This window comes from Gekko japonicus, unplaced genomic scaffold (genome assembly GCF_001447785.1).
Source record: "Gekko japonicus isolate JY-2015 unplaced genomic scaffold, Gekko_japonicus_V1.1 scaffold17, whole genome shotgun sequence".
Taxonomy (NCBI): domain Eukaryota; kingdom Metazoa; phylum Chordata; class Lepidosauria; order Squamata; family Gekkonidae; genus Gekko; species Gekko japonicus.
The window spans coordinates 1,277,131-1,300,942 of record NW_015163604.1 but is presented as its reverse complement, the minus strand read 5'-3'; the positions used below and the strand labels follow the sequence as shown (position 1 = coordinate 1,300,942).

The 23,812-nt window shown below is 44.0% G+C and overlaps 1 protein-coding gene across 1 annotated transcript in view; it reads left to right on the top strand.

Moving 5' to 3' along the window:
• Positions 1-23,812, top strand: part of IFT80 (intraflagellar transport 80) — a 129,041-nt gene that overhangs the window by 39,502 nt on the left and 65,727 nt on the right. Inside the window, exons 5-7 of the mRNA XM_015407245.1 lie at positions 9,160-9,269; positions 11,743-11,832; positions 12,749-12,886. Coding sequence (XP_015262731.1) covers positions 9,160-9,269; positions 11,743-11,832; positions 12,749-12,886 — 338 coding nt within the window. The remainder of the gene's footprint in view (positions 1-9,159; positions 9,270-11,742; positions 11,833-12,748; positions 12,887-23,812) is intronic.

Genomic DNA, 23,812 nt, shown 5'->3' with positions numbered 1-23,812 from the left:
GTCGTGGCTGGGTCCCTTGGGAGAGAGAGTGGTGTATAAAGCAAAAAAAACCCCACAAAGTCACCGGTAATGTGGTGGCGCTGAAGAAAATCCACCTGGACACGTGAGTCCCCAGCAACTTTCCCCCTCATCTACCACCTACCCTCCAAAACCAAACAAAAACCCTAGTGGGGGTGAGGCGCTAGCCTCTTTGCTGTTTGAAACGGCTGTGAAGGAGCAGGGAGAATAATCTGATCTTTTTCCCGCCTATGGAATGCTTACAAGTGAAGTGTGTGTTTCCCTTCATGCATTTGACAAAGGGGTTTTGCTCTATAAAGTTCTTGCAATAATAAATGTGTTTGTGAAGTGCTGCATGACTGCCATTCATTTCTCCCTCCCTTCTAATGAATGGCTGGGTGACGAGCAAAAGGACCTGGGAAAAGTGTGTTTGTGTGTAATCCGAGCCTGTTAGTTTGTTCCTTCCTCCGCCAGCAAAGCACAAGGAGAACAGAGCATGTCTTCTGGTCTGTGATTGTTCTTCCTCAGACTGACTTTTTCCTGTGAAAGGAGGAGGGTCCCTTCTCTCCCCGCCACTCTCTTGCACTTGCTGAAATCCAAAGAAAGTCATGCGATGGCCATGAGATCCGCCTCCCTGCTTGCCTGCTCTGTTGATATGATGATTTCCCTTAAGTGGAAATGCCAGGTTGCCCCAGGGCAGGGTGCTCAAAGTCTTTCAGCATGCAAAACAAAATGAGGCAATTGCAGGGAGGGGGTGTGGATAAAGAAGTAAAAATGAAAGAAATCCCGAGCCTGTTTAGCTGCAAAGAGAGAGACTGGCTGTCTTTATGCTCCCTCTAAGCTGTGGAGTCCTGTGAGCAAAAGTTCTACTTTGTGAGCTACTCGCATTAAAGTTGTGAGCGAGTGATTTGGCTACTGCAAACATTAGTTTGCTCTGGAGCCATCCTTCCCAAGCTAAGACAAAAATGTGTGAGCCAGAGGCTAAAAAACTGTGAGCTAGTTCACGCTAACTCAGCTAACACTGGTTGGATCATTGACTGAAGAGCTGCTCTGAGCATGTGCAGAGTGATTTTCCATCCATCACTGGGCCACTGTTACCAGTTTCCATAGATCTGAAATTAGGAGCCAGGCCAGCCAAATATGCTTGAACCCTTTCCAAGTGAACTTCAGCACATATTGTTGGCAAGAGAGAACCTAACAAAGATCAGATAGTTCCTTACCCTCATTGTGCTTGCCTAATGTAGGTTGTTATCTAAGCAAGGACTCTGCCTGTTCCGTTATTGTTTTATTGGGTTTGGAAAAATTGCCTGATGCAGGGGCATTGGATAGCAAAAAAAGGTCTAACTGTATAGTTTGGAACTAGCCCAGCTAGCCTTTATGGAATCCATTGCAAAGTAATGTAAATAGCTATAAGGGAGAAAGGGGCAGCTCAAACTCAGAGGCGGATTTCTAAAATGCAGGCTACAGTCTGTACTGGAACACACAGCTATTGAGCCCCATACATGTGGTGGTGGTAATGCCCCAGCGCCTCCCCCCCCCCAGGCTCCTCGCCGCTCTCCCCCCCCCCACCTGGCACTGAAGCCAGGGGCGAGCGGGGAGCCGCTCGCCCCTCGCTGTTTCCCTCCCCTCCCGACCCGGCACTGAAGCCAGGGGCGAGTGGGGAGCCGCTCGCCCCTCGCTGTTTCCCTCCCCTCCCGACCCGGCACTGAAGCCAGGGGCGAGTGGGGAGCCGCTCGCCCCTCGCTGTTTCCCTCCCCTCCCGACCCGGCACTGAAGCCAGGGGCGAGTGGGGAGCCGCTCGCCCCTCGCTGTTTCCCTCCCCTCCCGACCCGGCACTGAAGCCAGGGGCGAGTGGGGAGCCGCTCGCCCCTCGCTGTTTCCCTCCCCTCCCGACCCGACACTGAAGCGAAGGGTGAGTGGGGAGCCGCTTGACCCTTGCTGTTTCCCCCTCCCTCAACCCGGAGTTTGCAGAGCATTCCCTGCGCATGCGCAGGGGACGCTCTGCCAGTTTCGGGGGAATTTAAACATCCCCCCGGGTTTTTTTGCAGGGTTTCTGATTTTTGTGCAGACGTGGGGACCACCCCATGTGTGCACAAACCTCTCCCTGCCCCCCAGGTGGCCCCGGAGCGCTGATTTAAGTATCCGCACTGACGGGGCCACTTCACTATTAGATATATAGATATTCTGTTGTTATCCTAGAAACTAAGGGTATGCAGCTGTTTGTAGTGGACCAAAGTGTATGAGTTTAGGAATGGGTATCTTTTCAGTTAACAAGAGCTACATAGCTCACAAATGTACGCACTCTTACGCCAAAAGAGTTTTTAGCCACTTCACTATTAGATATATAGATATTCTGTTGTTATCCTAGAAACTAAGGGTATGCAGCTGTTTGTAGTGGACCAAAGTGTATGAGTTTAGGAATGGGTATCTTTTCAGTTAACAAGAGCTACATAGCTCACAAATGTACGCACTCTTACGCCAAAAGAGATTTTAGTTGAAAAATACTGAATCTGTTTCATAGCATTGAAATCAGTGAGGACTTCACTGTTGCTAATAGATTAAGTGTCCATTCAGAAATGAGCTGTCCAATTGGAAGAGGTGTTTGGCACTATCAACACTGTTTGCAGTCATTGTGTGTAATGTTTTCATTGGTAAAACCAGGAGAGGAGGAAAGAAAAAAAGAAATTAGCAATTTTACATTTTGTGTTTTTCATTCTTCCTAAAATGCATGTATGTTTGAAAATTAGTGGGTGCATTTGGCCCCGTCAGTACTGACTTTCAGGGACCAAAAGTATGGTTCAGTAGAAAGCAGCTTCAAATGTGCATATAACCACAGCCTTCTCCATTGACTTTTATTGTGGTTTAATCCTTTCTTTTTCCTGGGGAGCTTAGCTACAGAAGTCTCCCCTGCCCTGTTTGATCCTGGCCACAGCCCTGTGAGGTAGGCTGCCAGGACAACATCTGCCCTAGGACGCTTGTGACCCTTTAGAGATTTTAAATGTAGCATAAACTTCCATGCTCTCTTATCTTTTTCCCACCTTGTTTTCTTGCACTTCTTAGCCAGACCTTATGCAAGACTTCTTTGAGTAGGCTAAGATGGGTGGCCGTGTTAGTCTGTCTGTATCAGTGGAAAATAGCAAGACTCCAGTAGTACCTTAAAGACTTAACAAAATTTGTGGCAGAGTGTAAGCTTTCGTGAGTCACTGCTCACTTCTTCAGATACAGCTAGAATAGGAGTCAATTTGTCCTTTTATCTCGGAGAAGTGGGGTGATTTTGAATGCCGAATGACAATAGCAGGCTTGATTGGATTAGGTGTGGTACAGAGAGGGGAATGCTGATTTCTCCACACCTAGGTATCCTCTCCATAGCACACCTAGTCCAATCATGCCTGCTATCGTCATTCACCTGCTAATGTCATTTGGCATCTGAAATGTTGTTAGTTATCAAGATGCTACTGGACTCTTGCTCCTCTTTGAAAACCCTCTGTGAACTAGAAACTTTTGTGGATTTAAACTTGCAGTTAGATTCTAATCTCTGTGTATGTGTACCTTTGTGTATATCTGGCATATCTTTTTCACAGTGTACAAAATGAGGTCTCTAAACTGGCTCCTCTGCTGCAGTTGCAACCACTCCATGAGCCACTTAACCTCAGAAGGGGGGCCAAACTTCCATGGGCAGTTGGCCTGATTACCATGGAGTGTGTGGGTTTTGGTCTGTGGTCTCAGACTGGCAAGCCAACCAGAAATGGTAACTCCTTTCCACTGGAGCAAGTGGGCTTTAAGGTTTTTTTAATTCATTTCCTTTCAAACTAATGGGACAAATGCCTATGAGGCTTTTATCAACAGGATTTATTTCCATTGGTTTATTTAAAATATTTATTTTTAAAAACAGAGGGAGAGAGAGAACACCAGTGTGGTGTAGTGGTTAAAGTGTCAGACTAGGATCTGGAAGGGCCGCAGTGGTGCAGAGGTTAAGATGCTGACCTGCACACTGGAAGGTCGGCAGTTTGAGAGTTCTGTGCACCTTGGTGTTTAGTTATGCGGCCCAGTTCCAGAGTGTTTATTGAGATGTTTGCTTATGTTACTGTTAATGTTACTTTTAAAATAAATATATTAATTATTAAAAGTATAGAATTGGAAACTTTTTTAAAAAATAATGTTTTTATTGGTTTTCTCAAAATTGTTTTGACAACAAACAAGGTAAAAAGAATAAGAAGCAAAAGGTGGGTGTGGCTGGATGACCACACTTCTGGTAACATGGGGGTGTGGCCTAATATGCTATGGTCAGGCCTCACCTGGAGTACTGTGTCCAGTTTTGGGCACCACATTTTAGGAAGGATGTTGACAAGCTCAAGCATGTCCAGAAGAGTGCGAGATGGCGAGAGGATTGGAATCCATGTCTTAGAAGGAAAGGCTGAAAAAGTTGGGTATGCTTAGCTTGGACATGATTAGAGGGGACATGATTGCAGTCTTCAAATATTTGAAGGGCTGTCATGTAGAAAATGGAGCAGATCTATTCTCTCTTGCTCCGGATTGCGAGACTAGATCCAATGGGTGGAAATGACAAGGGAGTCAATACCGGCTAAATATCAGGAGAGACTTCCTAACTGTAAGAGCGGTCGAGCAGTGGAACAGACTGCCTTAGGAGGTGGTGGATGCTCCTTCGCTGGAGGTTTTCAAGCAAAGGCTGGACGACCATCTTTCGGGTATGTTGTAGGGCTATCTTTCGGCTATGCTCCTGCAGAGTGCAGGGGGTTGGACTAGATGACCTGCAAGGTCCCTTCCAACTCTAACATTCTATGATTCTGAGTGATGTTGTTAGGGGTGTGGCCTAATATGCTAATGAGTTTCTGCTGCTTGGTCTGGCCTATTATGCTAATGAGTTCCTGCTGGGCTTTTTCTACACTCTGACACAGTTATGCTGTAAGAGTAGAACTAACGTTTCTACTATCTGGAGTACTGAAACTACTTCAGAAGATTATTATGCTTAGTCTTGTGCATGCAGGATGTTCAGCCTGCAGTATCTACGCAAAGCCAAATATAGTAAAGTAGGTTATGTGATCATTCTTATCCTGTAAGAACTTTTAGGTCTTACTGAGTTTTTTGATCTGAGCAATGATAGAGTTGCTTGCTGCTGTTATCCACCATTTTTCTATTTGCCTAGTTCTGTTTCTCTTTGCCCTTCTTGGTCTGCTTGGATGCAGCTCAATATTTCAGAACTGTGATGTATATCAAAATGGAGGGGTTGTTTTCCCCCCTTACCATACCATTCTAGTATTCTTTTTCAAACTGGAATCAAAAATGGCATGGTCAGTACTGACATTGCTGCTTACATGGGCACAGAGTGACTGTTTAAGTGCTCCTGAAAGCTTTTTGGTACATTGCAGCTCAAACATCAACAACAAAAGAGACACAAAGTTCCTACCAGTGAGAATCAGCTCTGCAATGTGAGTTAACGTTTGCTTGCCAAGCGTGAGAACAAGTTGATCCTTGAAGCCCTATATGGCTCGCATACCTTAAGCGCTGCCCGCTCCCATATCAACCTGCCTGACCACTCCAGTCATCATCAGAGTCCCTGCTTCAGGTACCCCTGCCATCCAAGGCTAGATGGGTGGCCACCCTAGAAAAGTACCAAAACTGTGGTACCTTTGTGGTACCAAAATGTAGAACTACCTCCACAGGGAGATTCATCTGACCCCTTCTATTATTCCCTTCTACCAGCATGCAACCCCCTTTCTGTTTTCAGGTCCAGTGGCACCTTTAAGACCTACAAAGTTTTATTTGAGGTATAAGTTTTCATGTGCGTGCACTCTTCTTCAGATACATTGAAATGGAAGTTACCAGCCCATACATATAGGCAGAGGGTGAGCAGCAAACTAGCATACTGCATAATGAAGATGTTTAACAGATTCAAGGACCAAACAGAAATAACGAGCTTAGTTTATAAGATTACCATTTGTTTGGGTTTAATTCAAAGGGAAAACATAGTGAAGGAAATAAGTACTTCAAAATTGGAGATTGATGGGCAGATGTAGCCTTCTTAATTGTGGAATGATGAGAGTAATTAATTGAGAGACCTTGCCATTATGCTCCAACCATCTCCTCTCTCAAGCATGGAGATGACCTTTTCTGTGAGATGGGTGATTGGCTGTGTAATGTATCTCCTCTGTCCCCAGACCAGAGAAATACATTCCAATCTAACATTACAAATTACATTAAAGGTAAAGGTTTCCCTTGCTCAAAAGCTAGTCGAACCCAACTCTAGGGGGTGGTGTTCATCTCAGTTTCCAAGCCGAAGAGCTACCGCTGTCCGAAGACGTTTCCGTGGTCATGTGGCTGGCATGACTAAATGCTGAGTTGCACGGAATGCTGTTACCTTCCCACTGAAGTGGTACCTATTTATCTACTTGCAATTCCTTGCTTTCGAACTGCTAGGTTGGCAGGAGCTGGGGCCAGAGATGGGAACTCACTCCGTCACATGGCACTAGGGTCTCGAACTGCTGAACTACAGACATTACATTCCACTATTTATTACATTACATTACAATCTACTGTTCCAATCTTCTATTCCAAATAAAAAATAAAATAAAGAGAATGTATGTCCCTTCTGGGGGACTGGTGGAAATACAGATGTAAGGACTGAATGAGGTTAGTATATGTGGTAAGATAAGAAATCAGTATCCCTGTTAAATCCTGGGGATTCCATTGTTCTGAGTAACTCAGCAATTTCTCTTTCCAGTCTGTTCCCAAAGTTCCTTTGCAATAAAACAGCTACTTTGAGGTCACCCACTGAATGTCCTGGAAGGTTGAAGTGTTCTCCTACAGGTTTCTTAGTCTTGTGATTCTTGATGTCAAAATCACAAGACTGAGAAATCTGTAAGAGAACACATACAAATGTTTTTAATAAATAAATAAAAGTACAGATATAAATAATAGAATAACACATGGCCCTGGGTTTCCCATTTAATTTGACTAATCCACTGACTAATCCATTGCTGATCTGTCTGCAGGGTGGGGCTAATCGTACTCCATGCAGTAGCATGAAAATTTTAAAAGGTGGCCTAATATGGTGGGCGGGGCTGGTGTCCTGGTGGTAGTTTAGCAGGTCTTTATAACTGGACCTATGCATTGTTTCTGTAACCTCTTTGGTCCACTGGTGAAAAATTACCCCTGTAAGCTTTATGCTAAACAGAACTAGGGATGGGCACAAACCTTGTCAGAAACCTAATTTCCTGATGAACATCACTCGTTCGTGGTTCACAAACTGGAGGTTTCTGCCCACCCCTATCCATGACCATCCACATGGTTTTGGAGGTTCATGGGGTTTGTGGTGGGAAGCAGGGGGAGTGAGTGAGAGGGATCATTGAAATGGCTTTCAAAAGTCATTTATTTATTTATTTGTATTTGAATTTATATCCCGCCCTACCCCGAAGGCTCAGGGCGGCTAACAAAGGCACCATGTGCCGAGGTTAAAACAGTAAACACATAGTTTAAAAACAATAAATTACAATAAAATACAATAACAAATTTACAGATTTAGACAAGATGGGTAGATCTTAACTTCCAAACTACTTCCTAAGATCTTATCATCTAAGCCGTGCCCAGGCGCCTCGCTCCCCCCTTGGGGTGCCAGGCAAATGATGTGAATACGCCAGAGCATAGGGGGTAAAGACGGAATAGTGGTGGTGGCGGCTCCTACTCAAAGGCCTGGCGGAAGAGCTCCGTCTTGCAGGCCCTGCGGAACTGAGAGAGGTCCCGCAGGGCCCGGATCTCTTCCGGGAGCTCCTTCCACCAGGTAGGAGCCGCCACCGAAAACGCCCTGGTCCTTTTAAACGCTTCCTTTAAATGGCTTTTGCAAGCTCTTCCCCTCCTTCCATTCTGCTGGCCTTGGTGAGGCACTGCCAGCAAGAAAGGAGGGAGGGAAGATCTCCTGAGAAGCCCTTCCCCCTTCTATTTTGCTGGCCTCAGGGAGCCGCCCCCAGCAAAAAGGAAGGAGGGAAAATCTCAGATCTTCTCACGAACTGAACCAGTTTGGTAGCGGGGAAGTTCGTGGTTCATGTGACCTCATAAACCCTGACCCAGGACAAACCTCCATTTTCCCGGTTCATGCCCATCCCTAAACAAAACATAAGATTAAAATATGTTCTACTAAAGGCCACCAAAAGATGGCTCATATGGTTAAATCCTATTTTTCCAGAGAGTGGCTCAGGCTCTCTAGAAGAGAATTCCCAGCCCAGAATTCATTCAGCTGGCAAGGAGATGTTTTTCTTGCTGCTGCTTCCCTTTCTTTGTTTTGTCTTTTGACTAACACATATATAATGCTAACTGACTGTCCTCTAAGAGCATGTTTCCTCAGCACAATATATCCTGATCACCTCCAGCTCCTCTTTCCTTTTTCTGGCTGTCTTTTGGGACCAACTTGTTTCACCACAATATTGTGCTCCAAGATACTATATCTGCTGCTTCTGGCAGCCCTTCAAGACCAAGTTTCTGTAAGCAGGGAGTGTCCTGCCATTTAAATCTGGAAACTGAGGCACTGTGCCAGCCATGACATAAAGATTAAGCATTTGTTTTAGACATAAAAATCTCTGTGATTATTAAAGCAGCCTGCAAGTTAAGTCTTTAAATCCTAACATTGGTGGTATCTTAACTGATGTAACTTTCATTGTCACTGTTCACAGAATGAAGTATGTAGAGTGGAACTTTGGTTTGGTGGAATTTTAGAAATAAAAAAAATACAGTTCACTAAAGATTGGAATTGTAGAAGGGGAGGCAGATTTTTGTGCTTGTATTATAAGTGGAATTTATAGACTTGATTTAGCTGCAGCTGTGGAACCAGTGGTTTCATTACCACAGCTCAATTAGCACCCCAACTTCTAGTTGACTTATAGCCATTAGGAATGCATGGACTAGTGTCTGTAGACCATCCCTCATAACACTCTATATACCTCTGTGCAATACTGTGTGTACCAATATGCAACAGTTCAGCCTATCCTTTGCTTCTGCTCTCATCCATTTTGTTTAGAGTTTAAAATACATTACAGACTATATATCATTGTTTATAAATATTAGACCTATCTCTCCTTATTAATTGAAGTTTTCTGACGATGGTATCCCAGCTTCTTTTCCCCCCATCTATCAATTTCTCTTGTTTTTCCACAGGAACACCAATCTATTCAGTTGCGTGGGGTCCAGATTCAGAAAAGATTCTTTACACATCAGGAAAGCAACTAATTATCAAACCACTTCAACCAAATGCTAAGATTTTGCAGGTAATGTTAAGCAGGGTTGCCATGTCCCCCCTTACCACTGGTAGGGGGGTGGGGGGAAGGGTTGCCGAATACATGTGGGGGCACTCCTGGAGATTTGAGGATGAAGCCTAAGGAGGACAGGGAATTCAGTGGGGTATGGTGCCATAGAGTCCACCCTCCAAAGCATCTATTTGCTCTGTAGTCAGGAGATGAGTTGTAATTCCTGGGGATCCCCAGGTTGCACCTGGAGGTTGGCATCCCTGCATTAATGTGAAATGGCACTTAGCATAGCATACATTTGCTGTGCATCACACAGTCCTAAGTGCATTAGTCCTGAATTATAGCTCTGCTGCAGGCTTTGATATAAACAAAAAGTTTTACCTTTGGCAGGAGTGTTTCCATTTGTTTTTAAATAATAATCTGTACGTGATATGAAGAGCCAGTTTATGTAGGCTTGGATCCTAAGCCTTGCTTGCCCCTACACCGGACCCTGTTGCAGAGGTAGTCCTCCACTGTGGGGCACAGCCTGTGGCATTAGACATTTCTTCTGCAGGACCAATGTCTTTCAGTGGGACAGGAAGTACCAAACACCAGAGGTCTGGCATGGAGGACTGCCTCCTCAACAGTTGATCTGAGCCATAGAATTGCCTCTTCCCTTCTGCTGCAGCTCCAAATAATGTCTGAAATGTTGCTCATGGGGGACAGAGGATCATCTAGAACAGTATGAGGGAGGAGTCAGTGAAAATCTGTCCATCTTATCTTAATGGAAATTTTCCTGGGATCCAGAACCAACTTAGAAACTATGGTTAATGGTGGTATCAATGTAAAGTTTAACCCTGGTAAGAAGTCAGAGAAACTGGGGCGTTTATACTTATGTAAGGAGATGCTGGGTGGAGAGTACTCAGTCTTGCAGGCCTAGCCTGATTGTTTAACCATGGTTAAGCAATTGGGAGTGAGATAATTACAGAAATGCTGAAAAATAGGAGAGCTGATAAAACAATGTTACATATATGTTGCAGGATGTAACTACATGGTAAGGTTTATTCCATTCTAATTATTCAAAACCAACAAAAATGTACAAAAGTCGTGGAATTTCTAAATTTTAATTAACTAACTAGATAGTTAACTAACTGTGATTAGTTCCACATGGTGATGATTCTGCAAATGTAGAGCCATGCACATTGGTGGTGGAGCTTCCACCAGTAGGAGTTTTCTGTGCACATTCCTCTGTATTTTTTCCTTTCCACACATGTTGTGCAGCAGTTTCACATTGAGTCTTGGGCGGGGGGGATGTATGTGTGACTTAAATGGGGAGGGGAAATTGCTCCCTCTTGCCTCTTCCATGAGTGAAGCTCCACTAACAGAGGAGGAAGAAGGGAGTGACTTCCCTATAACACATGTCAGTTACTCCATGCTGGTCCTGTGACCTAAGGAATAAATTTTCCCAGAAAGGACTACTGGCAGGAGGGGACAGCTGAGAAGGTCTGTGGACCTTGTGCACTTGTTGCACACGATCCATCCCGTTGTTTGCTGATTTAAATCTCACCAGTACTTACATGGCTTGACTTTTTAAAAAATGTCATTTGTGAGCCAACTTGTCAGGGGTTTTTTTGGGGGTGGGGTTGCTGTCAAGTCACAGCCAACTTAAGGCAGCCACAGAGAGTTTTCAAGGCAAGAGACTAAAATATGTGGTTTGCCATTGACTGTCTCTGCATAGCCACCTTGGACTTCCTTGGTGATCTCCCAGCCAAGTACTTACCAGGGCTGGACCTGAGCCTTTTCACACGGGATTTTTTGTCAGTACTGGCCTCATACTCCTTCAATTTATCCCTGGATTTCTGCACAAATTTTTGTACCTTTAGTTTTCACTTTGTCGTCCCCTCCCCCATTTTTCCAGGGTTTTTTTAGGCCACGTGCCCTTAATTTTTTTCTGCAAGCTGATATTGAGTCACCTTTTTCCTCATGTGTAATGTTTCTGCTGGCTTATTTTATCCCACCACTCCCATGCACCTCCAGCCCACTTTTCAATTATTGTACTGTCGTCATTGTCAAACTACTTGTTCTCCTTCACCCCTACCCTGAAGACAAGTGGTTTCGTTTTTTTAAAGGCACTAAAATAACAATATGTTGATCGACTGCAGTAATGATAGGTCAAGGAGATTCTCTGAATTCCAGCTTTCATTTTTTTAAACAAGTAATCTCTAGCCTCTACCCTTGCCCCTTCCCTTACATCTCTGCAAAGAAGAAGGCTGGAGAATTTTTTTTAAGGGAAGCTGGGAATTAGCATATGAGATTTTATGAGATTGGGTTAGTTTGGGCTATCAGATATGCTGGTATTTTTCTGAAATAACTGAATTAACTGGCATAATGCTCTGGTATTAATTAGTGTTTTGAAGCAAGCTTTATACACAAAGTATAGTCCAACTGTAGTTTTCACAATATGCAAATAATAAAAACATATCCTTAATTGTTTGTTATATCTTCTTTTTCCCAGTGGAAAGCCCATGATGGAATTATTCTAAAAGTTGATTGGAATTCTGTGAATGATCTTATCCTGTCAGGTGGAGAAGACTGTAAATATAAGGTGTGTATTTTTATTTAAGTACTAAATCCACTTGCAGCTGCTGGATGACCTTGGGCAAGTCATAGTTCTGTCAGAGCTGTTCTCTCAAGGACAGTTCTGGAAAGAGCTCTCTCAGCCCCACCACAAGGTTGTTGCGGGGAGGGGAAGGGAAAGGAGTTTGTAAGCCACTCTGAGACTCCGAGTGAAGGGCGGGGTATAAGTCCAATCTCCTCCTCCTACTACTACCACTACTACTACTACTAACAGGACATTTTTACATGCTTAGAAAAATGCCCTCTGCACATCCATGATATGGACTCTCTAAGCATCAGCCTTGCTAAAGCTGATGAGAGCGGGGCTGATTTGCAGGAGGGTGCAGCAAGAGGCCAAGGAATCTAGTTGGTGCACAAGAATGTAAGCTGTGACGGAGTGTGGGTGAAGGAACGATTCTGTACTGTATCTCCCTGCTATCACTTTAATGACAGAGGCCTTTGCGTTTGAAGTATGGAGCAAGAGGCAGAGTTGAGTCTTCTGCAGCTGCAGATTGGGTATCGTAGTAACTAGATTTGGAGACAAGACTGGAAGTCACCATTACGCCCCCTTTAGCATTGTACTTATGGTTGCCAACCTCCAGGTGAGGCCTGGCGATATCCTGGCATTAGAATTGATCTCCAGATAACAAAGATCAGTTCCTCTGGAGAAAATGCTTTGATACGTGGACTCTATGGCATTTTACCATACTGAGACCCTTCCCAGGCTCTACCTCCAAAATCTCCAAGTATTTTCCAGCCTGGAGTTGCCTATCCTGACAATACTGCAGCATGCTTCTGTATTTTTAAATATGATTCATACTCATAAATGTGTGCCATGCCTTTGAAATGTGACATGATTTCTCAGTATCTTTAGAGATTTGTTCTCATTTATGTTTGTTTCTTAGGTGTGGGACAGTTATGGTCGGCTGTTGTACAGCTCTCAGTCACATGAGTACCCTATCACTTCTGTTGCTTGGGCTCTGGATGGGGAATTATTTGCTGTGGGGTCCTTTCATACATTACGTCTGTGTGATAAAACAGGGGTAAGAAACTATACCTTAATTTTAAGATAGTACTTCTGGGCTTTTCAGTGTTTGTCCAGTTTGCTTCTGTAGGAATGATTCCTTTCAACTCTTCTGTGACACATGAACAGGTGCTCATGAGGGCCAGGGAACAGTCAGAAACAACATTTCATACATATATCACAATTGGCACACTTGCTGTTCACACAAGGTTTCAACCCATTGTCTGTTAAGAAGATCTATTTGCTGTTAGAATCAAGCATTTTGTAGATCTTCGACGTGGTCGCTGTGCTTCACACCCATGGGATCTAGTGCGCACGCGCTGGATCGATTGGTGCTGTAGCAAGCTCTTTTAACGGATTTTCGCGCCCAGTCCCTCGGGCATGCGCAGGAACCCCACCGCGCATGCCCAGAGGGGTGGGCGCGGACATCCCGCCAGTTCCTTTCTTACCGCTGCATTGGAAAGACCTTTTTCTTCGTCGGTCTGATCGGTTCGCATGTTTTGGCTTTTTGCCTCACGGTTCTTTGGATTTTTTCCTCAGTTTATTCTTTTTCTTCGTTGTTCTGAACATTGATGGGCCATTCCAGTACCAATTTTAAATATGTTCTGTGATATGGGAAGCTGTCTCCTTTGACTGATTCTGCAGGTTAAATTAATTGATAAAAACTCTCCAGAAATCAAACGGATCTGATAAGATTTACAACTTTTCTATTGGAACTGCTGATGGTGTGACAGTCCATGTTGGAGTATGTATGCACATGTATGCTATGTTGACCAAGATTAGTAGTGCCTGTCACATAATCAAACCACACATCATATGCTGTTAGGAAGTTGAAAAGGGTTTTGGTTTACTGACTTAGAAAACTGCTGCACATATGCTGTACCCAAGCTACTGCCAACATCTTCTCAGTTCTAGAACTTGACCAGTAATGTGGAGACCCTCCTCCCAGGCTATGAATGGTGCAGATCTGAGATGCAGTTACATAGATGTGCCTCTTGACGTGGAACTGGTGAATTGAGCTCTGAGATTTACAATTTTTCTTTTGTTCCACTCTTATTTTTAAGAGTAACTTTATCTGTATTTTTGTAATTATTGTTACTCTTGCCACTGCACCCCCTGTCCCAAGAACTCAAAATGGAACAAAGTTAAAAATAAAGTAAAATATAAGCTATTTATAAAAAAGTGGTATATCAAACATTAAGTGCAAATAATTCTTTCACAGTTTTGTAACTTGCATTGTTCAGAAATTACCATTCATCCTTTCCCTTTTATCAGAAAATGTCTTCTGATCCATAACTTCAGGATTGTTCATCAGTAATTTGTTTTACTTCTAAATATTATTTTTAATTTTAAAAGGTTGGCATATGTAGTTTTACAATTTTAAGCATTTAACATTTTTATAGCATTATTTTATTTGTGACCAGAAAAGGACAAATGGCTATTTCTTATTCAGATTGATAAATCTTCTTGGCAAAATCATTTTGCTTTAGAGCATTTAAATCTTAAGCATTTCAGAAGAAAGTGTGTGCATGCATATAAAGTGTCGTCAAATCACAGCTGACTTATGGCAACTGCATAGGGTTTTCAAGGCAAGTGACCCTTGTATTCCTTGGTGGGCTTCCATCCAAATACTAACCAGGGCAGACCCTGCTTGGCTTCTGAGATCTAACAAGATTGGGCTTGCCTGGGTCATCCAGGTCAGGGCTAAATAAACTGTAGCTTCTGGAAAACAAATAACACTTTCTAAAAGTATGGTTTGCAGTTGAACCATTAAAGCAGATAGATGTGAATATTCAATATATATATTCTTAATAAAACACAAGGCCCAGTTTTTGTTACATTGACATACCTGTCACTGTACGTTGTATTTGAATATACTTTAAGCATACTGTACTGTTGACAAGTGAAAAAATAGGGTCTCTGAGGATAATGGCACAAGAAGCTGCAGAATTATAACTTCACTAGGAATAAGGCCTGTTGTGGAAATAAATACAACAAACTCTAGAAAGAGGGTCTGGGCAGGTGCCCTGGCCTTGGGCACTCAGCGTCAACTTGCTGTGGTGACCTCAGCAGCATATAATGACATAGAGTCCACCATTTCTCCAGGGGAACTGATCTCTGCCATCTGAAGAGCAGCTGTAATTCTGAGTGATCTTCAGGCCTCACGTGGAGATTGGCAGCAGTGGTTCCCCAGGAGGAAATGGTAGGTTTGGAGGGTGAAGCCTATGGCATTGTAGCTGTCTGAGGTCCCACCCCTCCTCAAACCTCACCCTCTCCAGGCTCCACCCCTCAAATCTCCAAGAATTTCCCAATCTGGAGTTGGCAACCCCACCTCCTTCCCAGCCAACCATCAACATACTGTTATCTACCCCTCCGACTTCAAGTTTCCATCTCTTCGCCCTTCCACAGTGGTGACCAAAGCAGCTCACATCATTCTCCTCTCCCCCTTTTGCATAATAACCCTGTGAGGTAGGTTACGCTGAAAGTCTATGAGTGGTCTGAAATCACTCAATCAGCTTCCACAGGAAGAACCTGGGTCTGGAAGACACTGCTCTGAAGCGCTTACTGCGAACATCACACTGGCTGTCTGGGGGGGGGGACCTCAGTAAGGTATAATGATACAGAGCCCACCATTTTCTCCAGGGGAACTGATCTCTGCCATCTGGAAAGCAGTTGTAATTCTGAGTGGTCTCCAGCCCTCACCTGGAGATTGGCACCAATGGTTTCCCAGTAGGAAATGGCTGGTTTGGAGGTTAGAGTCTAAGACATTGTAGGTGTCTGAGTTCCCACCCCTCCTCAAACCTCACTCTCTCCAGGCTCCACCCCTCAAATCTCCAGGAATTTCCCAACCTGGAGTTGGCAGCCCTGTCTTCTTCCCAGCCAACCATCAACCTACCATTGTCTGCCCCTCTGCCTTCAGCTTTCCATCCCCCCCCCCACCTGCAGCCTCTACCTAGGAAAACTACAGTTTTTCTCCACAGTGAGGAACTAAGGAGGAGAGAAGCGACCTTAGCAGGGTATAATGATCAATGCTCCCTCTAAGCTGTGGAGTCTCATGAGCAGAAATTCTACTTTGTGAGCTACTGGCATTAAAGTTGTAAGCAAGTGATATGGCTCTGGAGCCATCCTTCCTGAGCCAAGACAAAAAATGTGTGAGCTAGAGGCTAAAAAACTGTGAGCTAGCTCAAACTAACTCAGCTCAGAGGGAACAATGCCACAAAGTCCATCCTGCAAAGTAGCCGTTTTCTCCAGGGGAACTGATCTCTACCATCTTGAGAGCAGTTTTAATTCTGTGTGATCTCCAGCTCTCACCTGGAGATTGGAAGCAGTGGTCCCAGGAGGAAATGGCTGGTGTGGAGGGTAGAGTCTATGGCATTGTACCTGTCTGAGGCCCACCCCTCCTCAAACCCCATCCTCTCCAGGCTCCACCCCTCAAATCTCCAGGAATTTCCAAACCTGGAGTTCGCAACCCTATCTCCTTCCCAGCCAACCATCAACCTACCATTGGTCCCCCCCCCCCCGTTGGCATTGTTTTGCATGATTTTCATCGGCTTCCATTTTGACTGTATGATTTTTCTTCCACATCTGATCCCTGTAATACTGTTGGTATGCACAAACATATAAAGATGCTTTTGCAGTGATCCCTTCATTTCATTTATCTTCAGGGCTCTAGTCGGGGGGGAGCTCTCAGGTATGGAGCTCCGGAAGAGAACCTCTAGGGGGTGGGGCGGTCACGTGGTGAAGCCCCGCCCCTTCTTTACCCCGCCCTCTGCTTCGATCCTCATTCCGTTTGGGAATGAGGATGAAGCAGGAGGGTAAGTAGCCGGGCCTTCTGACACACTTCCGGTGATGTCAGGGGGTGTGGCCTTCTGTCACTTCCGGTGATGTCAGGGGGCGTGGCATATGCAAATAAGTTATGCTAATGAGTTATGCTAATGAGCTCCGGCAGCTCTTTTTCTACAACAAGACCCCTGCTCTCCCCCATTTGATCTGCACAACAACCGTGAGGTAGGTTAGGCTAAAAGTCTGTGACTGGTCCTAAATCACCCACTCAACTTCCACAGCAAGAACCCGAGTCTGGCAGACCCTGTTCTGAAGCGCTAACTGCAACGCCTGGGATAGCCAACCTCCAGGTGGAGCCTGAAGATTGCCTGGTATCACAACTGAACTCCAGACAACAGATCTCTAGCTCCCGGAGAAAATAACTGCTTTCGTGGGCGGGCTCTATGGCATTCTATTCAGCTGAGGCCTCTCCCCTCAGACTCTGGCTTCCATAGACTCCACCACAGAATATCCAGGAATTTCCCAACCTGGAGGAGGACTGGTACCAATGAGTTCCCCACAAAGGCCTGGAAACTACTTCTTTCCTTTGCCTTTTTACTGACAGAACCAAGCTTGATTGCCTAGCAACACAAGAACAGGAACCACAGGAACCAAGCAGGAGAAGTGTCTTCATCAGGAGAGACAGCTGTTTTGGCAGTTTTTTTCTGTGAGGGAAGAATACCCAGGCTGGCAGTGGGCGAGGGAGAGGAGCGGACCCAGCCAATGGCACGCGAGTACTCTTTAGTGGTGGTTGATGGGCCAATGACTGATGGAGTGCACTGCACAGCCAATGACTGATGGAGTGCACTGCACAGCCAATGGGAGAGCTGGAAATGGCCAATACATAGGGGAATTTTATATATAGGATAAGAATGCCGCTGCTACTCCTTTCTACCAGTATACCATTGCATGAAATGACTATTGTGAATATAGCTGAGGAATGTAAAATATGTATAGCACAAATAAGATTTTTATTCCCATCAGCCTCTCACTACTTTCTCACCCATTATTTCACCTGCTAATGTATTGCTTTCTCGCCCAATATTCTCCCCTTGCACTGCTTGAATGCTCTGCTGCCTGTCTCCTATTCCCAGCAGTCTCTCTCACCCCCATCTTTCTGTCTCACACCTCTCTTATGTGCACAACTCTGCCCCTCTCTCTCACAGTTCCCTGTCTCTCACACATGCCACTCTGTCATCCCACTTGTTCCTGTCTCCTATCCCTGCTTCCTTAGCAGGTACTATTAGTGATGAGGCTTCATCTCCACAAGGACAATATATTATAGACTTTCTGAATTTTAACTGTGTGCTTTATTAGCAGCGACCTGTCACACCAAATGTGGTATACTGGCCCAAAACCTGTTTTTTTGTGTCAGGGTATTCTAGTCTTTCCACCAGCAACTGTTGTTACATTGGCATCGGCTCTGCAGCTGTGACATTTGGAGAGGGAACTTTCTTTCCAGTGTTGAAGTGCTATGCTGCTTTCTGTTACCTGAGACTGTCTCAGATTATTACAAGACATTCTGGAACCCATAACTGATTGCTCAGCCATCAATGAAAAGTAAGATCACCTGTGGAGCGTACTCTGGTAGATGTTACTTTAAGTTTTGGACCTCTGCTGTAAACATAGGTACTGAAAATAAGTCTGATTGAATTAAATTAGACTTACTTCGTCCCCGGTCACACGGAGCATTTGCCCCACTGAAGGCACGGTACTCTGGCGGTTTTTCCGGGCACAAACTCACCGGAACATCTGGGAGGCGTAGTTCTCCTGTGGCCAACCCGTGGCAAGCCGCCGAAGCCACATAGTTAAAAGCTACCAGGATCAACCTACCAGCAAATGGTTTGCCACAGCTGCCTCCAGATTCCTGTGGTGTGATTGTGTCGGCGTCCTCTTTGCAGTGCGCGCTGACGGTGGAAGCCCCAGTGTGCCGCCGTCAAGTCTGATTGCCTAATCGCGCATCAGATTGTGACGGCGCAAAGAGTCACGCCTCCCCCCCCCCCCGCGCGTGTTTTCTGGCCCGTGTAACCGGGGCCTTCCTAATCAGTATGCTTGGTATTACCATATTATTTCTTCTCCTGCCCATCAGAATGTTGTTTAATTCTTTCCAAAAAAAAGACTCTTACTCCACTGGTTTATGAGAAGTCTGAAGTAGAATGCTGTGTAAAGCAATAAAAAAGAATTTGTGCCAAGTATCAGGAAGAATTCTCTTTCACTAAGTTCTTGTAGGGGGGTTTGGACCTGACAATTACTCTGTGTTCTTAGACATTACAGTGTATAAATGGTTTCTGTACAGCCTTGTTATTATTTTCCTTTATGGCATTAACACTTTTCCCATGTTTGGCTAGGCTTTAAAGCATTATCCAGCTAGTACTGTACTCTCAAGAGGGCATTGGTTCTGTTAATTTCTAGCTGTCCTCCATGCCATGTGGCAAGCCATTTTAAAAGTGAGGGTGAGTTTCAAGAACAGGTTTGTCATATAAGATGGAAGGTTTTTTTTAAAAAAGGCATTAAAATCCTATTGTGTCTGCATAAAAGCACTTGGATTTGCCTACAGTTGTCTTTTGGGATCTTTTCATCTCCTCAGATGCAGATGGAGACGAATGTAAATTAAAGTATCTTCAGCTGCAAACCCACACAGTGTTAGATAGTCTCATATAATCTTCAGACCTCTGTGGTTTCATTTTGCTTTATTTGGTGGCTTTACTTTGTTGGTTCATTGCAACAATTTGGTTCATTTTGTGGTTGACTGTAGTGGTGACTTAATTTCCATTTTTATTTGCCTTTTAATAATTTCCCATTAATTTTAGTGGACAAATTATAGCTTTCTATTATTTTATTTTTTTTGGGGGGGGGTGTTGGAATCATATGGTATTTGGCATGATGGAAGCCCTCCATGAGGGATCAACACCTACTGAATTTCATCTGTACACATCAGGCTTTTGTTGTAGGGACAATTGTATTTTGCTAATTTTAAAAGTATTCTTCTGGTCCCACCACATGCTTTTGTGGACAGTTTGTATGAAACTCACATGGAGACACAGAAACTGACATATTAATTAGGAACCATAGAATGGATAGGAAGTTACTGATTTAAAGAACACACCAAAAACTCCTTCAATTTTAAATTTATTTATTTATTTATTAGATTTCTATTCCGCCCTTTCCCAAAGGCTCAGGGTGGATTTTCATTCCACAGAAGTATTCACTTAGTTAGTCTAAAATGTATATAGGTTTTTATGTTTTTTGCAGTTCCCTACCAATAATCAAACTGTTTCAAAATGGAATCAAAGGAATCACCATTTAGAAGAAGAAGAGAAGAGAGAAGAGGTTGGATTTATACCCCACCCAAGGGAGTCTCAGAGTGGCTTACAAACTCCTTTCCCTTCCCCTCCCCACAGCAGACACCCTGTGAGGTAGGTGGGACTGAGAGAGCTCTGACAGAAACTGCTCTTTTTCAAGAACAGCTCTTATCAGAACTACGGCTTGCCCAAGGTCATCCAGCCAGGTGCAAGTGGAGGAGTGGGGAATCAAACCCGGTTCTCCCAGATTAGAGTCCGTGCACTTAACCACTACACCAAACTGGTGTTAGCAAGTTTTATATAGCAGCGATGTATATAATTGTTAGCCCAGAACTGTCAATCACATTGGCTCTTGCCTGACCTCCCCCTCCTCCCCCTGTAACTGTTTGCAAGTCACCTTCCATATGGAGAAGAAAAAGATCTTGGCAGTTGGAAGCAGACAAGCACAAAAGGAAAGGGGGGGGGGGTGAGAGAAGCCAATGAACCATCTATCCAACATGATTCAAAGCCACTTTGGATGGCTTTGCTTTGGTTTGGAGCAGTTGGGGCAGGACCCTGCTTTATCTGGGTGTCCCTTCAAAGTGGTTCCAGGGTGAGGTGATTCATTTTGAATGCATCACTCACAATCATGGTGTTTAGCGGCAAAGAGAATTTTTACCCATGTGTTTGTGTATATTGTGCAAGAATTTTGCCTTCTGTATGTACTATAAGGATAGTAAAGAAAGGAAAAAGAAAATTTATCGGGCTACTTAACCACATCTGACAATATTTTTCTTAGTCATTTCTTAGAGGCCAACAAGCTATATTTTTATTAAAAACTTGCAATATTCCTAGTGAAGATGCACCATGATACAATCTACTCCTGCCTATTTACAAAAGAATAATCTTTTAAAAAGGCTTTGCATAAAGGAATTTTTAAGGGGGGAAATTCACAGTAGCTAAAGCCAGATATTATCTATTCCTTTGCAGCAGTCAGGAATAATTTATGAGATTTGCCTCCATACGTTTTTGCTGCTTCATGCAAGTTTTCCCCCCCTCTTGACTTAAATATAAATAACTGCTCAAGGATTAGCTATGCTGGTGCTGAGAGAGAAGAGAGAATGAGTCACATAACCAGTGTGATAGTGTTTGAAGAGAACCAGACCTGCCTTTCTGGTCAACACAGACATTTTTATTGTGTCTGATGTAATGGAGCTGAATCAGCGAATTGCTCCCTCGAGAGCCATCAGGAGATATACATATCATTAACCCTTCTCCAGCATATGCAACTAGTTACGAAGCATAATTTAATTAAATCCGCTAACATATATAGTGTTTTGCTTCCATCACTTTTTGGCTCACTTTCTTTGTTCTAATATCATGTATGTGTCTTTTTAAAAAAACATCAAACAAATAGCCTTTGTAGTAGCAGGGTCTCTTTTTAATGTGCCATTCACATTTGGGGAAAGCAAAATCAGTATTAAAATTAGCTTTGGTGGTTGCTTGTAAAATTTGTGCCAGGTATATGTAAGGTTCAAAGCCAAACACTTATATCAGTACTCTACAAAAAAAATTATATATAATTTGGTCCCTGTTTAAGAGATTCTAAGCTCTTTTTTAAAAGACCAGAGAGTTTGTAGTCTGTGACTATTCATACATACCTTGTGGGTGATTTCCTGTGGGTTTGCATGCTTGCTTTGACTCTGTTGGTCATGTTGCAATACTCTTACACAGAAATAGAAATCAGGAAGGACTGAGGCCTTCTAATATTCCCCCACCCCCGGAGTTACAGAAGTTGAAGTGAGATGTCTTACGCTGTGTGAGAGGAGTCCTTTCTCAGTGCTCCAAAGAATGAAAGAAGCTCATATATAAAGCATAAAAAGTAACATTATAAATAAGCCAGTCAGTTTACTTAGATTATTAATGTCAGCTAATATATATGAGAGAGATGATTTTTTTAAAAAATTGGTTGTAGTAGTTTTGTTAAATGTATCATCTGTATAAATGATGTCTTGGCTATTCTACTCTTTTCCTGGGGGTTAACTGAGCCTATTAGACAATTGTTTGAGAGGCGTTTATTGTAGCTGTAATATTCTTTTGCAGGTTTTTAAAAATGCTTTTATTACCATATAAACTAGAACAGCGATACAAACAACCATTGAACAGAGGAGAACAACAATCTATCGTAATAACCTGCATAGTACTGCAAAGAAATCTAACGCAGTTGTTTAGTTTAAGTCTTGATGTTGTCTGTGTAATTCTGTTACAACTAACTGGATATATTGTAGAAATCCTGTAGAATTCCATTGCGTATTAACTTTAATTATATTCTTGATCTCGTTGCTCTGTGGAGTAAGATAACTCCCATGTTTTATCATATTCACAGGAATAGCTTGTTAAAGATTCTGCTTTGTAAAAGCTTTGCCCTTCACTAGAGAAGCTATTGAGGACATGTTTTTTGATATTGTCATGCATTCTTGATTGCTAGTTAAAATCTGAAAAGAAACGAAAATTGCTGTGAATGTGACAGGCAGGAAGGAGACCTGTGTATTGCAGGGTCCAGCTTGGGAGGGTGTTCAGTGAACTTCTGCATTCCCACTGTGATTCCTGTCAGTGAGGCTGGACCAGGATCGCTAAATGAAGTGGTGTACTCTTCTCTATGGAACTGAATGTTAACCACTAACTTCTATGCGAGAAAATAGTTGGATACACTACTGGGGTGGAAGACAAGGGATGGTGGGGAGAACTGCTGTGTGGACACTGTTACCACTGCAGACAAATGTTTGCATTTGCAGCAACAATATAAGCTGCACTGAGAATCGTTTCCACATGGAAGTAGCCTAAGGTCCTTTCTGTACTCACCGTAGCTTACTCAGGAGAATCTGAGCATTCGAGCCTTTAAGGTTAACGTCATATTTTGTGTCCCTGCAGATTGGCTTTGGGGAAGAGGGAAAAGATCCCTCCCTAGGGTCCAATGTGCAAAGGATGGAGGAGTGTGTCAAACACACACACCCACTAGCTAGAAGCATCAGACTCCCAGAGGACCTCCCCAGGTTGCCCCTCTACCTGCTATCCAAGTTGTGTGCTAGGTAAAAATTAAATAGAAGTGGAAGTAGGGACGGGAGGATGGGTGGAGATGACTGAAGCCTCGTCAAGTAGTCTGCTTATTATTCCCTCTGAATCGGAAGCTGAAGAGCAAAAAGGTCTAGGGAGAAACCACTTTCAGATACCCTGGAGCAACTCCCATGATTACTTCAAAGTCACCTCCAAATGGCCATAAAATCTGGAAAGAGCCATGATGGAGGAGGAAAGGGAGAGCGGGATGCTATGTGGAGGGAGAGTCTGCTTCCAACGTGGCTGCAGGCAAACTGCAGGGGAGCAGACAGGTGCAGAAAAGACCTAAGATAAGAAGCAGCCCTTAGTCCAGGTCCAGACAAATTTTCTTTGGTTCTTTGAGCTGTCCCAAAAATTTTAGGGCCAGGGTTTTAGATTTAAAGATTACAAGAGGGGACCCGCAACAAAATGTTGCGTAATGTGTTGTGGTCTCGAAAGCAACCTAATTGCAAGTAGGTAAATGGGTACCCACCCTTAGAGGGGTGGGGGGCACCCTGTGTGGTTGGCTGAAGATGGCGGAGATAGTGGAGACGGCGGCAGTGGCGGCAACGATGGCGGCGGCGGCGATCCTGGCGTGGACGGCATTGGTGGTGCGGCGAGCAAGGCGGCAGCGAGCAAGGCAAGGTGCGCGTTTGAGCGATCCCTGGTGGCGGAGAAGGAGTACACCGAGGGCTGCCGTGAAGAGAGAAGAAAGGGGCGTGCGCAGATGCCGAGTTCCGGCTCAGCGG